This window comes from Mobula birostris, chromosome 6 (assembly GCF_030028105.1).
Source record: "Mobula birostris isolate sMobBir1 chromosome 6, sMobBir1.hap1, whole genome shotgun sequence".
Lineage (NCBI taxonomy): Eukaryota > Metazoa > Chordata > Chondrichthyes > Myliobatiformes > Myliobatidae > Mobula > Mobula birostris.
Window position 1 is genome coordinate 178,170,145 of NC_092375.1, and position 16,076 is coordinate 178,186,220.

At 39.5% G+C, this 16,076-nt stretch overlaps 1 protein-coding gene across 1 annotated transcript in view; it reads left to right on the forward strand.

Annotated features, from left to right (window-relative positions):
- Nucleotides 1-15,217, forward strand: part of LOC140198656 (polypeptide N-acetylgalactosaminyltransferase 5) — a 30,589-nt gene extending 15,372 nt beyond the window's left edge. Inside the window, exons 5-10 of the mRNA XM_072259663.1 lie at nt 188-307; nt 2,697-2,814; nt 5,538-5,873; nt 8,273-8,353; nt 12,226-12,384; nt 14,639-15,217. Of these exons, the coding sequence (XP_072115764.1) occupies nt 188-307; nt 2,697-2,814; nt 5,538-5,873; nt 8,273-8,353; nt 12,226-12,384; nt 14,639-14,779 (955 nt within the window). The 3' untranslated portion in view covers nt 14,780-15,217. The remainder of the gene's footprint in view (nt 1-187; nt 308-2,696; nt 2,815-5,537; nt 5,874-8,272; nt 8,354-12,225; nt 12,385-14,638) is intronic.
- The last annotated feature ends 859 nt before the right edge of the window (nt 15,218-16,076 follow it).

Consider the following 16,076-nt stretch of genomic DNA (forward strand, 5'->3'; position numbering starts at 1 on the left):
CATAAGTTATTCGTTTGAACTATATATTTTCGCCTTTCATCTTCCACAATCTCCTAAACTATCTCACCTCTTTTCATTTCTATATGTAATATTTACTTTTAATGGAATATTCAATATTTTTCTAGGAATATCTTCACTGTGCATTGCTGATATTTGATACTAATATCTAAAACTTTTGCTTTTTTAGTTACATAGGAGTGAATGGTTTTTTACGAGGAGTATTTACCTGGCCCATGAACTTTGGGTGGAAGACAATACCTGAAGAAATTATTAAAAAGTACAATCTAACAGAAATGGATCCAATAAAGTGAGTTGACTTACGAAAAATAATTAATTGTATTTAGAGTTGTAGAACACTACAGCAGAGAAACAGGCCCTTTGGCCCATCTAGTGTGTGTCAGACTGTTGATCTACCTCATCCCATCTACTTGCACCTGAACAATAGCCATAAGAGCAAGATTAGGCTATTCAGCCCATTGTGTCTGCTCCACCATTCCACCATGGCTGATTTATTGTACCTCTCAACACCATTCTCCTGTAAGACCATAAAACATAGCCCTCCATATCCCTCCTACCCATGTACCTATCCAAATTTCTCTTAAATATTGAAATTAAGCTTGCATGCATCACATGCGCTGGCAGCGCGTTCCATTCTCACCACCCTCTGAGTGAACAAGTTCCCTCTCATGCTCCCCTTAAACATTTCACCCTTAACCCATGACCTCTAGTTCTAGCCTCACCCAACATCAATGGAAAAAGCATGCTTGCATTTACCCTATCTATACCCCTCATAATGTTATCCACCTCTATCAAATCTCCCCCTGTTCTCCTACGCTCCAGGGAATAAAGTTCTAACTTATTCAACCTTTTCCCTATAACTCAGGTCCTCAAGTCCTGGTAACATCCTTGTAAATTTCTCTGCACTCTTTCAATCTTATTGACATCTTACCTGTAGCTAGGTGACCACAACCGCACACAATTCTCCAAATTAGGCCTCACCATTGTTTTATACAACTTCAGCATAACATCCCATCTCCTGTACTCAATACTTTGACCTCACAAAGTCAATGTGCCAAAAGGTTTCTTTATGACCCTTGTTACAGCTGTATAGGACCCTGGTCAGACCCCACTTGGAGTACTGTGCTCAGTTCTGGTCACCTCACTATGGGAAGAATATGGAAACAAAAGAAAGGGTGCAGAGGAGATTTACAAGGATGTTGCCTGGATTGGGGAGCATGCCTTACGAGAATAGGTTGAGTGAACTTGGCCTTTTCTCCTTGGAGCGATGAACAATGAGAGGTGACCTGAATGAGGTGAATAAGATGATGAGAGTCATTTATCATGTGGGTAGTCAGAGGCCTTTTCCCAAGGCTGAAATGGCTGTCACAAGAGGGCACAGTGTTAAGGTGCTTGGAAGTAGGTGCAGAGGAGACGTCAGGGGTGGTTTTTTACGCAGAGGGTGGTGTGTACTTGGAATGGGCTGCAGGCGACGGTGGTGGAGGCAGAAACAATAGGGTCTTTTAAGAGATCCTGGATGGGTACATGGAGCTTAGGAAAATAGAGGGCTATGGGTAAGCCTAGGTAATTTCTTAAGTAAGTACACGTTTGGCACAGCATTGTGGGCCGAAGGGCCTGTGTTGTGCTGTAGGTTTTCTGTGTTTCTATGACCCTAGCTACTTGCGATGCCACTTTCAAGGGATTATGAATATGTATTCCCAGTTTCCTCTTTTCTATCAGACTGCACAGTGCCCTACTGCTCACCATGTTAAGTCCTACCCTAGTTTGTTCTCCCAAAGTGCAAAACCCCACACTTGTCTGCAATAAATCTGCCATTTCTCAGCTCAGTTTTCAGATCCCACTGCAACCTTTGATAATCTTCCTCACTGACTACTAAGCCCTCACTCTTGACATCCGCAAATTTGCTGATCCAGTTTACTACATTATCATGCAGGTAGTTGATGTAGGTGACAAACATCAATGGACCCAGCGCCAGTCTCTGCGACATACCATTTGTCGCAAGACTCCAGTCATTTTCCCTGATTAGTAATGCTACCCTTTAAACCTTCCCGCTCGATCACATCTCAAACAATGGAGCCCTGGAACATTAGCTGCCGGTCTTGCCCCTCCTGCAACCAAGTCTCTAATGGCTATGATGTCATAATTCCGTATGCTGATCCATGCCCTGAGCTCATCGGCCTTTCCTATAATACTCCTTGCATTGAAATATACAGAACTCCAAACATCAGCCCTACCATGCTCACCTTTCGATTCCTGACCTCGTGTGTAGGCTTAACACATTTTTCCCCCATAAGTACTCTATTATCTGCTCTGGTGCTTTGGTTTCCATCCCCTGCAACTCTAGTTGCAACTGACAGCAATGGTTGATCTGTCCAGGTGTTTTAGAAAAAAATAGTGTTGATTACCAGTTTTGCATTATTTGTTACTGTTTTCGAGGTTGCTCCATCTGGTCCTGCCTCTGATCAGCTCCTCACCTAATTCAATTGTTTTATTACATCAGCATTCCTCCTTTTGCTTAAATTTCAACCCTAAATTTAGCAAAAGGCCCTCCAGTAATATTGAAGCTGCCCTCTGGAACATTACTTTCTATACTGTATTTATCTATTCCCAAATTGAAGCTATGATTTCTGATGCAATATTTTCTACTGTTACCTCATCTTCATAACTTTTTTTTCTAGATGTCCAATAATGGCAGGAGGATTATTTTCAATTGATAAGAAATACTTTTATGAACTGGGTACTTATGATACAGGCTTGGAAGTCTGGGGTGGAGAAAACATGGAGCTGTCTTTTAAGGTATTTCTACAGGTTTTTTAAATCAGAAGCTGGAAATGTACATGTGCTATTAATTTATGAAACAGAAATGTCTAGAAAAATATGCTTACCTAACATTTCAAAATAAATGTCTTCAGTATTTTATTGAGAGTTGAGTTTCCTGTCTATAGCATTAGAGTTTGGATGCAGTTAAGTATGTAAATTTGAAGCAATCCTAGTATTCTTAGATTCAGGAAATTACTATGTAATCAGCCCATGCACTTTCTGTTCAGTAGCAATTTCTTATTTTAATTAATTTCATCTCTGCATATGAGCTCAAGGACAAGCCAGCAATAGATGTAATTGTCCTTGCACTAAGATGATGTAGTATTGCATATCATCAAAATAAGGAATTACTTGAAGTAACACTTATTGTAAGGCCCAGCTAGATAGTTAACAAGTGGAAGACTGCTGGGAAAATTGCAACTAAGTAAAATTCAACCAGTATGGATTCAGAAGTGAAAGATTATGCTTTAAGCATAATCAAGGTTTGTGATGGAGGCAGATATGATGGTTTGAGACTTTTAAAGAAACATGTGAATATTCAAAAAATTAAGGGATATGAATCACGTACAGACAGAATAAATTTAGCATCTTGTTTGTCACAGATATTTTGGGCCGAAGGGTCTGTTCCTTTGCTGTACTGTATTATGGGTTTTTGTTCTAAGCATTCAATAAAAGTTATTTTAAATGTTCCTGCTGTGACAAATCAGGAAAATAAAATCCTCAGTTCATCATTGAATAAAATACCTACATTGTTGTGGCGAATGAAGTTGGGAGGATGAGAAATTCTGTGAATGCTCTGTTTTGTGTAGATTGGACATTTGAGCATCACCTGTTGAGAAGGAAGCACCTTCAATAAAATCTCAGTATGTTGACTACCACCAGTAATCAGGGTCTTTATTTGTAGACATGCTCTGTGTGTATATATATCATGGCATACCTGCCTTTACTGCTGAAACAAAGTAAAAACCTTGCAAATTGCTATGCCATGACTGAAAGATTGCCATAAAAATTTGGATTATTTTCCCAGAATTATCACTCGGAAAACCATGTACCTTCTATTGCCACATTGTACGCTATGGGGGATATTCATTGTGATTGTGGTTTATTTCTAAATCAAGTATAAAAATAATTGCCCACGATTTGTAGTGTTAGTGCTTTTTCTGGTAGACTTCCTGGCCTTCAGGAAATTGCCAATGTTTCACTTAACTGGAGCTCAAATGTAATACCCAGCCATACCTTGTGCATGTGATAACGTCACTGATATGCACTGCACTTCTTTCCGACTACTGATGGAACGTGGATCAGAAGGTTGCAACCTATAAACTTCTCATTCACAGTAGGACAAGACCAATACCACACAGCAAATCTGGAACTACTTGTGACTAGGACATTGATTTTTACTCTCACTTAGTCCCCATATGAATTTCCATTTGCTGCCTTGATAAAGATCATACTGCAAGCTGTTGTGGACTTTGGACCCAATAATCATTGTGGCAGCAGGCCAATTACAATCAGTCGCCTGATCACACAGCTTTGTGTGCTGGAAGGACCCCTCATTTACCTTTGTGTTGTTTAACACTTTCACCCCTCTATTTCTTTCCTTCCTCGGTTCTTCCCTCATTCTCTCCACTTCAGTGGAGAGCTTGTGTTGACAATGCCACTGAGCAGTGTGAATGAGTTGGCAATTATGAGTTCTGCAACAGCTCTATCTTTCAACATGCTGGTTTGTTTCTCACCCCAATAAAAGAGAGAACATTGTGATTAGAAAAATAGAGGGCTATAGGTAACCCAAGATAATACTTTCTAAAGTAAGTACATGTTTGGTACAGCATTGTGGGCCGAAAGGCCTGTATTGTGCAGTAGGCCTTCTGTGTTTCTATCTACAATGGTGATTTCTTACAGTGAAGATGTCTCAATTTTGTGATTTGAACTTGGACTCTCCAACTCATTTTTGAATCTGATATATTTCCCTGGCACCTAAATTTTGACTTGCAGGAAGAAATATCTTACAGACTTTTGTCTCTTCTATTAATCTGATGTTTAGTACTGCTTATTGTTTATGACCTCACTTTTTAGGACTCTTCCAAGTAATGCAGATCTTTTAAGTGTGGTGCAGGTATTTAAAACTGTAATTCCCAACAAATTTGATCAGTGTTGGCGGCAGAGTCGTGTGAAGTGGCGAACTTGCCCTAAAACGCTTCAACAGCAGTTACCAAAAATAGAAAATCCAACCACTACATTAAATTACTTTTTCACTATTACAAAAAACACAGAAACATACAGCACAGGTACAGGCCATTTGGCTCACAATGGCATGCTGAACCAGCTAAATAGCTAATCAAAAATACCCAGACACTAATTCCTCTGACCGATACCATGTCCCTATCCCTCCGTCCTCCTTGTATCCATGCACCTGTCCAAACGTCTCTGAAAAGGCTCTAATGTGTTTGTTCCTACCACCATACCAGATAGCCTGTTCCAGGCTTCTACCACTCCATAAGTAAAAAAAAAAAAAATTTGCTCCTCACATCCCCTTTCAACCTACCTCCTCTCATCTTCAATGCATTCCCTCTGGTATTAGAGACTTCTAAAGTTTTATATGTGCACTTTTTGTTATAACTTAAAACTCAGTCAAGTTGATAATATGTATTTGTTTAAATAATTTTTTTTATTCCAACTATTTTATACTTGTGGTACAGGTTTGGATGTGTGGAGGAGAAATTGAGATTATCCCCTGTTCAAGAGTTGGCCATATTTTTCGTGATGGCAATCCATATACGTTTCCAAAAGATAGAATTAAGACAGTGGAGCGGAATTTGGCACGTGTGGCGGAGGTTTGGCTGGATGAATATGTTGACGTCTTCTATGGTCATGGTTACCATCATCTTCTTAACACAAATAACATTGAATTTAACATTGGAGATCTAAGCAAGCAAAAAGAACTCCGGAAAAAACTTCAATGTAAGAGCTTCAAGTGGTATTTAGAAAACATTTATCCTGATATACAAACATCTTTAGTGAGATCTGATGGCTTGGTAAGTTTCTATGATGAAGCTACGTTTCTTATAAATTTATGGAAGGCAGTCTGGGGGAAGAAAGCCTTGTATAGTCCGTAACCTTTAACTTTATGCAATTTTTCTTGGAATTTTGTGTTTGAATCGCTTCGATCAGACTTTTGTGCTATCAGTAAGTCAACCAGATAGTTCATAGTTCAGTTGTCATTCAATGGTACATGAATACAGCCAAATGAATCAGTGTTACTCCGTGGCCAAGGTGCAAGCACTGTACCAACAGACACATATAAGGTATCAGTAAAATACAGTTACACAGGAACTATATAGTCCAGGACCCCGAGTCCATGAATGTTGCAGAAGTCTGCATTCAATCTCAGTGTAGCTGGTCTTCTATGGAGTGTACACTGGGGGGCAGCACCAACTCCAGCTTTGGATGCTGTGCCACAACAGCTCCGGTGGAGCGCAGTGACTCCAGTGCTTTGCTCCTAGGCAGCTGTACACCGGTGACCCCTCAGCGTGAGGTGCAATCCTTCCTACACCCGAGGCCATGCAGCTCCCCTGCCGTCTGCCAACAAATCAGTGAATCAGACTTGCGGCATTCCACATTAACGGTGTCCTGCAAGGTCTTTTGATCACAAAAAGACAAGTGATAAGATGATCACTGGCTCACTGAGCAGTGACGCCTCTGACGCAGACAGCAGCACGATCCGCACCAAGTCCGGCTTCTCTGCCAACGAGCAACTCGCTGATGGGTGGGCCTGCATCACTACAACTTCTTACTGTCCAGCAGGATCTTGTGATCATAAAAAAATACATTTAAATAGCACAATAACACCTTTGGTTGACCCCGTAGAAGCTGCTGCGATCGAACGTGCTGCCATCTTACTGGAATTTTGTGCTGTCAATAAATCAAACAGTACATAGCTGGATCTTAAATGACTGTAAAACAAAGATGATTATTTTCCAATGGTGACATGGTTAATTTGGAGGATGAGCTAGCGACAAAAGAATACAGTTTTCTCAAAGGGATTTGACACCCTTATCAATCTTCCCTCAGCCTTTGCTGTGTTTGCTTTCCTCCTTAAACTGACGTTCAGCATCATTTAGCTGTATGGAATTGTACTTGCCTAGTTTCATTGTTCATTTGGAGGTCTGCTGCCAATGTGCGATTTGAATCAAGTCCCATTCCACTTATTTTCTGATCTACAATGGTTCCTGATTTCAGTATGTATCAACTTTTAAAAACTTCCCATGACGTTGACCCTCTGTAACCTGTCAAGATATCAATGGTACTCGAATTCTTGCTGCCTAAACAATCTGAAAATTGTGGAAATAGATGGGTAATATATCAGATCCAGGACCCTGCAACAGAACTGGGAACAAGAGAAAACAAGTTAGCTTTCAGAGACAGAGGTGATGGGAGAATGATGGGTAGAAGAAATAGAATATCTTCAGTAGAAAGAGATCAAATTATTTAATGTGGCAGTTAAGTTGCAGATTATACTTCTTTGTGTAATTTGTTGTTAATATCGTAGCTATGGGATGGCACCATGCTAGACTCTTCAAACAGTTTTAAACAAAAAGATTGAACTGAGCAAAAATAATGAGGGCAGAAATGGCCAAGTCTGATACAGACAGAAAGAGCTAGCTTAAATTGGAGAATTCAGCATTGAATCCAGACGATTGCCTCAAACCATGTTGAAAGATGGTTCTTGTTTCTCAAGCTATTGTTGGGCTGTATTGTAAGAGTGCAAAAACAATCTGAATGAAAGTGTGATGGTGAATTAAAATGGTAGGCCATTGGAATTTCTCAGGGTTGCTCCTGCAACAATCATTACTTGACATGTTCAGACAGTCGGTCTTTATTTTATAAACAAAATCTGTAATAAAATGGTAGAAAATGTATTCAGAACTAATTCATTGTCATCTTAATTTAAAGCTAGATACAAAATTTACTTCAGTTTAGTATCACGCATCGGTGTTTCCTGCTCGTGAAGTGCATTGTATTTTATTTCCCCGATTCTGATACCTAGCTGCATTTAATTCTACACTATATAGTCAAAATATATGAAACTATTTCTGTGAGATTCTGCTTTGTGCTATCAACAAAAAGACACCATCATCTCTGGTCAATGTTTCACAGGTTGCAGATTTACAAAAGCTTTATATGCTACGTACTAAATTTCATCTGATTGCTGATTTTAAAAATAACTAATTTTCATTTTAAAATGGGAGAAAGCAGTGAATTTCAGATTTCATAACAGGCCGAGGGGTGTGCAAAGAAGTCTTCAGTTTCCTCTCTTTGCCAATAAAACATTCTGATAATTTGTTAGAATTTGTTAGTATTTTAAAAATATAGGTAGAAGGATAATTTAATATTTTACCACATTTTAACATGGTTGTCTTGTTATCGTTTTTAGCTGTTTAATGTTGGAACAAGGAACTGCCTTGCTGTTGAAAATGGCACATTTTCATTTGAATTGTGTGATATTAATAAAAAGGTAAGATATTAAGTTAGTTGGAACTTAGTCTTTGTGCCCTTCTGTCTTTGCACATTTTATTCTTGTATTTTTACTTTCTTTGTAGCTTCAGCTATTTTAGAACCATTGACCTTTACAACATGACAATAAACACTTTGGTATGTTTGTCACGCTGCCTTTGGTTCCTTTCCGAGTTAGTTCATTGCTCTACATCCCTCTAAACTTCTCCTATTCATGAACCTGTCCAGATGTATTTTAAATGGTGTTATTGTACCTGCAGCTACCACTTCCTCTGGCAGCTCATTCCATTTATCCACCACAATCAGTATGATAAACTTGCCCCTCAAAGTTTAAATTTATTTCCCGCTCACTTAAAACTATGTCCTCTAGTTTGAAACCCACCTACTTTGGGGGATTAAAAACGACGGCTAGCTACTCTATCTCCGCTTTTCATGGTTTTATAAGGCTGTAAAACAGGGTTTCCCAACCTGGGGTCTATGGACCACTCGGTTAACGGTAGGTGTCCATGGCATAAAATGGATGGGAACCCCTGCTCTAAAATATTACCACTCAGCTTCTCCAATCCAGGAAAACAGTCCCAGTCAATCCCGTCTTTCCTTGTAACTCAAGCTACCCCCCCCCCCCACCCCACGACCTGGCAACATCCTTGTGAATCTTTTCTGAACCTTCTCAAGTCTATCCCACCCTTCCTATGTTATGGCAACCAGAACTGCATACAGTATTCCAGGAGAAGTCCCAGCAACTTCCTGTACACCTGTAATATAACATCTCAACCCTTGTATTCATTGCCTTATCCAATGAAGACAAACATGCCATACACACCTTCACCACCGTGTTCACCTGCATCACAGCCTGGTATAGTAACACCAATGCTCTTGAACAGAAAATTCTACAGAAACTAGTAGTTACAACCCAGTTCCTCGCAGGTAAAGCCCTCCCCACCATTGAGCACATCTACATGAAACGTTGTTGCAAGAAAGCAGCATCCATCATCAGGGATGCCTACCATGCAGGACATGCTCTCTTCTCACTGCTGCCATCAGGAAGAAGGTACAGGAGCCTCAGGACTCACACCACCAGGGTCAGGAATAGTTGTCACCCCTCAACCATCAGGCTCTTGAACCAAAGGGGATAACTTCACTCAACTTCACTTCAGCATAGAAATGTTCCCTATGGACTCACTTTCAAGGACTCTTCATCTCATGTTCTCAATATTTTTTGCTTATTTATTTATTATTATTATTTCTTTCTTTCTTGTATTTGCAAAGTTTGTGTCTTTTTCACACTAGTTGAATGCCCAAGCTGGTGTGGTCTTTCATTAATTCTATTATGATTATTATTCTATTGTGAATTTATTGAGTATACCCACAAGAACATGCCTCTTAGTATGGAGACATTTATGAACTTTGATAATCAATTTAGTTGGAACCTTGAATTTTGGACTTTCTATCACCTCTTTCAGGGAGCTGTGTATTAGAACCCCTAGGTCTCTGTTCTCCCAGGGCCTTGTAATCTACTGTATACTTCCCTGGTTTAACTTGCCAAAAATGCATCACTTTGTATTCACTGGTGTTAAATTCTATCTACCAATTCTTTGTCCACTTTCCCAGTTGGTCAATACCCTTCTCAGACAACTTCCTTCACTGTCGACCAAACCATCAATTTTGGTGTCATCTGCAAAACTTGTTAATCATGCCATTTTGGTCCAAGCCTTGAAATAATCTAAAATGCTCTTGGAGTTGGATAAAGGCCTCGCTAATATATTGCAAATTGTGGACCAATAACTTCTTTTACATAGAATCCCAATAAAAGTTTGGATAAATCAAGAGTGCCCAAGTTGTGCAAGACATCATCCTAGCAATAACATTGGACCACAGCCAAAACAACATTTGGAAGTTACTGAAATTGTGGATTCTCCTTACTTCTTGAAGTAATTTTTAGATTGGACTTCACCTCTTCAGTCACGCCACTCTACACAACCCCTCCCCAATTCAGTTTATCTCATTAATAAGCTATAGGATTTCCCAGTGTTCTAAGCAGAAATCTTGAAACAGACACCAGAAGAGCGTGGCAGGTCATCTGTCAAGTATAAATGAGAACTGGATACAGGTTCAGCACCCCTTATCCAATATTCCAAAACCCAACATTTTTTTTAAAACACTGACATGACATCACAAATAGGAAGTTCCATAAGGCACTGGGAAAGTTCCTAGGCTATGCACAGGTCTCTGCACCACAGACAGTTCTGAGAAATGACCTGACAAATGAAATGAACAGAGATTAATGAAAAAATAGAAAACGCTGCATAAAGCAAAAAAATGAAGATCTCAATTGTGTATTGAATGAGTAGGTTGGTCAGAGTAAACACATGCCGCTTAACAGTATGCTGATCATGAAACAAGCAAAGGTCTATCACAGCAAGCTGAAAATGGAAGTTAGTTGTGAATATTCAGCAGGCCGGTTGCAGGAATTTAAGAAAGGGCACAGCATTAAATTTTTAAAAGATTTTTGGTGACAAATCGTCTGCTGACCATGAAGCAGCTGAGAAGTTTGTTGAGTTTTCCAAGATTGTCGCTGATGAAAATATATCATGCTGAATGGCTGCATCAGTGCATGCGTGTGATGAACAAGTGCAAGACAAAGACACATACATTCAGAGTCGGGAATGATGGCGATGCCAGTCGGCCACTGACTGTCCACCAGGCCGGCCGAGGTAGTGATAGCTTATCATTCCGTTGGTTCAATGTACACATTATCATTTCATACTCCTTGGTTTTGAATGTGAATTTACTTTAGTTCTTACATCCTTCACGTACGTGAGGAGTAAAAATCTTTGTTTAAGTGTGCAAAGTGCATTCATAGTGATTTATAATAAATAGAACAGTCAATGTAACATAGAAGTACACTCAGATCAGCATGAATTAATCAGTCTGAAGGCCTGGTGGAAGAAGCTGTCCCGGAGCCTGTTGGTCCTGACTTTTATGCTGCAGTACAGTTTATCCAGATTGTAGCAGCTAGAATAGATTGTGGTTGGGGTGACTCGGGTCCCCAATGATCCTTTGGGCCCTTTTCTCACACCTGTCTTTGATGACACTGAGTTAGAGATTGTTGTTATGACACCACTCGGTCAGATTTTCAATCTTTCTCCTATTGTAGTTTTAGATCATCTTCACTGACCACTGTACCACAGACCTATCTTGCTTATTCATGACGTACAGCAGTGAACCCTGTTCAGACTGCCAGTCACAGGCCTCTGTTCTGAAACACTGCTCTCCACTGTCATGCACTGACTCCTTCCATCAAGCCATTTTGTATGCAGTTGGCTAACTGATTGAAGTATGTAAAATGATTTGCGGTAGAGATCGTGTTGATGGTCAGTCATTCTCCCAGGGTGAAAATATCAAATACTAGAAGGCATGGCTTTAAGATGAGAGGGGGAATGGTCAAAGGATATGTGCAAACACTTTATCTTGTTATATCATGTTCTCGTTATTTATTGCTATTTGTATGTGCAGTTTGCTGTCTTCTGCACTCTGATCTTTCATTGATCCTGTTATAGTTATTATTCTGTAAATTTGCTGAATATGCCCACTAGAAAATGAATTGCAGGGTTATATGTACTGACATATATGTATAATGATAATAAAATTGACTTAAAATAGCAATAGTTAAAAGGTATTTAGACAGGCTTAGAATGGAGGAGCTTAGACCTTATGGGATTGGTTTAAACTGGCGTCATTGTAGGCACAGAAAATGTAGGCCAAAAGGCCTGTTCCTGTCCTATAATGTTCTGTCACCCCTTGCAGGCAGTAATGTGCCTGATATTTTGCAAAAGCCTTGTTAAAAAAATGTTTTAAATATTTTCTTGACAGAACCAACACTTTAGCCATTCATGGTTGAAGCTAATACAACAAAGAGACTTGTGCATGGCTTTGTTGGACACCAAACAGGAAATTGGCATGAAACCTTGTAATAAAAAAAGCAACAATCTCAGGTGGTTCCATCAGTCATTTACAGCTGATTCGACATTAGTAAGTAATTACTTTACTTTCCAAGTTACTTTTCCGTAAAGTAAATCGACATCTAAATCTCTTCCCTCAGCCCTGATTGAAAGTGACTTAATTTATTATAATAAATTACAATGTAAGTGGAATCGTGCTCCAGTGTGGGGAGTAAACACAATAAGTACTTAGACCCTGATGGAGCACTTCATGAATACGTGGGCCATTCATTGCTATGTGCCCAATTCCTGATTGCAGAGGGGGCATACACCCCAATCTTTCAAATCAATGTCACCCTTTCAGACATGTTCCTTCAGTAACTTCTAGTTTCATCAAGGCTGGAATGAAAGTACTCGCATGTAGGGTATAGGTACTATTAAAATTGTTACAGTGCAGCTTTTCATCAACATGTACTGTCAACCATATCAATTAACATTTGAAATATCAACATCTGTCAAGCTACATCAGCATCTACTGATTATTTTTAGTGTAGAATAGCCACTCAGTAGAAACTATTGACATTGTCATGGATTCCTGATAAGCTTCTCCATAAGTTATAAACAGGTGTGCAATTGACCGCTCCAATTCAAGTAGTCTTTCTTTGTAGTTTTTCAAGAAGTTTCAAACTTTCTTAAAGTAATCTTTGCCCCTTTTTCAAACTTAATCCATTTTTTTCTGCACTGTAGACTAAAACCACTAGGAAAGATAAGAGCTGATTGAAAATGAAGCAATGCATGCCTATGAGTTTTAAGGCTGCAGCAGATGAATGATTATTTATTTACTTATTTAATCTGGTCCTAATCAGGGGACAATTTACAATGACCCATTAACCTACAAACCAGTAGGTCTTTGGACTGTGGGAGGAAACCGGAGTACCCGGAGGAAACACACATGGCCACAGGTAGAACATACAAACTCCTTACAGGCAGTTGGCAGGAATTAAACCTGGATTGCCTGTACTGTAAAGTTTTGTGCTAACCACTACGCTACCATGCCATAGAATATACAGTAATATCAGAATATAATATCATAGCTCAGGGGTCCCCAACCTTTTTTGCACTGTGGACCGGTTTCATCATATTGACAATATTCTTGCGGACCAGCCGACCGGGGGGTGGGAGGGTGCGGGAGCGGGAGGGGTGGTTGCCAACGGACAAGAGTAGCAGTCAAATACGTTGCCTTTACCCCGAGAAAGACTACAATGACCATGAAGCCTTGCGCATGCGTGACTTGCACGTGCCGATTGTTTTTTACAAACCGTTTTTGGCGAATCTGTTCGCGCAGGGGGTGGGGTAGTTGAAATCACGGCTGGAATATCGGTGATAAGTAGCTAATACACTCAATTTTGTTTCTAAAAGGGTTTATCTAATGAATTTAATATTAAACACACAACGTATATTTTCCTCGCATGAATATAGCGATAAGTCGATTATCATGGAGCTTGAAGTATGTGTTGAACGAACTTTCAGTAGAAGTGGTAGAGGCAGGTTCGATATTATAATTTAAAGAAAAATTGGATAGGTATATGGACAGGAAAGGAATGGAGGGTTATGGGCTGAATGCAGGTGGGTGGGACAAGGTGAGAGTAGCGTTCGGCACAGACTAGAAGGGCAGAGATGGCCTGTTTCCATGCTGTAATTGTTATATGGTTATATAAGTAAGTCAATAGCATCATAACATTTTAAGTAACGTTTGGATATTAAACACACAGCACATATTTTCCCCATATGAACATATAAAATCATTGCAACACACCAATATCACTGAAGCAGTGGAAGCCCTGGGTTTGTTTTCCTGCAACAAGACAATGCCATCAAGGGGTGATGGGAGGCAGCGATACTCGAAGGGGGTTCCTTATGTCCAGTCTATTCCGCAATTTAGTTTTTATTGCATTCATCACAGAGATATGTTGGAAATGGAAGCAACGTTTTCAGTGCTTCCGTGGCTATCTCAGGATATTCAGCCTTGATTTTGATCCAGGATGCCGGCAGAGATGTTATGTCAAACATACTTTTCAGCCTGCCGTCATTTGCAAGCTGGAGGAGTTGATCTCCTTCCCGCGCTGACCTGGATGACGCGCGTGTAATGACCTCGCGTGCATTCATGCTCAGCAGTGGGCGTGACAGGGAATGAGGAAAGGTGCAGCTGACTCATATGGCCAAATCATATCGTTTCCTCGCAGCCCGGTAGCGCTTGCCTTGCAGCCCGGTGGTTGGGGACCATTGTCATAGATTATGTCTTGTGTTATTAGTACATGCTAGTAATACATCTTTTTATTTTGTAGGTAGATCATATCCTTTGGGAGGTCTCTCAGTTTCCTTTGTGTTTAGAAGGTAATCTGTTTGGAAAAGTCTTGATGATAAACTCTTGTGATCCAGATAACTCCAATCAGAAATGGAAATTTACGAACTATTATAAGGATTAATGGAGGTAATGATGCGATGACATCCTGTGGTGATGCAGGCATTTTAAAGGGCTAACTGTTTGAACTATTATTTGTTTGGGATGATGATGCCAAAGCCAATGATGTTGAACAAAAGCATACGATCTTAAACTCAATAGCCCGAGAAGAAGTTTTAAAGACAGATATTTCCAAGTGGCACCAAAGAGAACTGGAATACTGGGCATTATGCAATACTTGGCTTGAAGCATGAACAATAATATTTTTCTGCTCCTACAGAAAAATTAAACCTTATGTTGTTTCATCTAATATGATGTAATTTCTCACCTACTTTAGAAAACTGGAAATTAATTTATTACAACAATAGTAAACACAAATCACTTGAATTTTCTTTCCATTTGCTTTTAAAATCATACTTTGATATCTGTATCAAAAAGAAAGCTTTAAGTATTCATCTAAGTCACAGGATGGGTTAAGATAAAATAATTAAAAAAGTATTTCTGTTTTTAGGTTTAAGTTTTTGTTTCATTTGGTTCAACAGAACCAATGAAAAGGGAATTTTGCTTGCCGTCTTATATGATGGATTAGTGCTCCTATTTTCAAAAAGTTTCCTTCTAACATGAGTCTGAATATTTTGGACAATACTCTTAAGGAATTTTCATCTGCATGTTATACAGCAATTTGTAATTCAAATGTGTAATCAAGTTTAATAACCACCAGAAAGTGTTTGTGACCAGCAGAAAAACTGAAAACAGCGAAGGAAAATGAAATATTAATATTGTAATCCTGTGATGATACATTTGTTGTACGAGTACACTAAGCAAATGAAGCCTGTACTTCAACAAAACGAGAAGTGACCTTACAGAATCGCACAAGGTTGTGAGATGAGTAGATAGAGTTAGCTTTTCCCTGGCTGTATCAGGTGTCACAGTCTCAAAATACAAGTTTGGCCATATTCCAAACTGAGATGAGAAGAAGTGTCTTCAAGCAAAGAATGGGGAATCTTCAGCATTCACAATATATGAGTGCTATGGAGTCCTGTCACTGAGTGTACTAATAGAGAGACCAATAGTTGTTTAAATATTTAGAAAACAGATACCTAGCGCTAGTGCTGGAAAGTGGCACAGATGTTAAACATCTACCGTGATTTTCTTGAATGCCAAAGCAAGCATGGGGAAGTGAGGGGGTAGAGGCTATTCTTGCTTGTCTGCTTTTGAATTCATTGAGGACAAACAAGCATTAGACGTCTGTAGAGCAGATGACAGAAGAATAGACTGAATTTTGTTAGTTAATCCCCTTCTCCTTCCCCTCCCTTATCCTG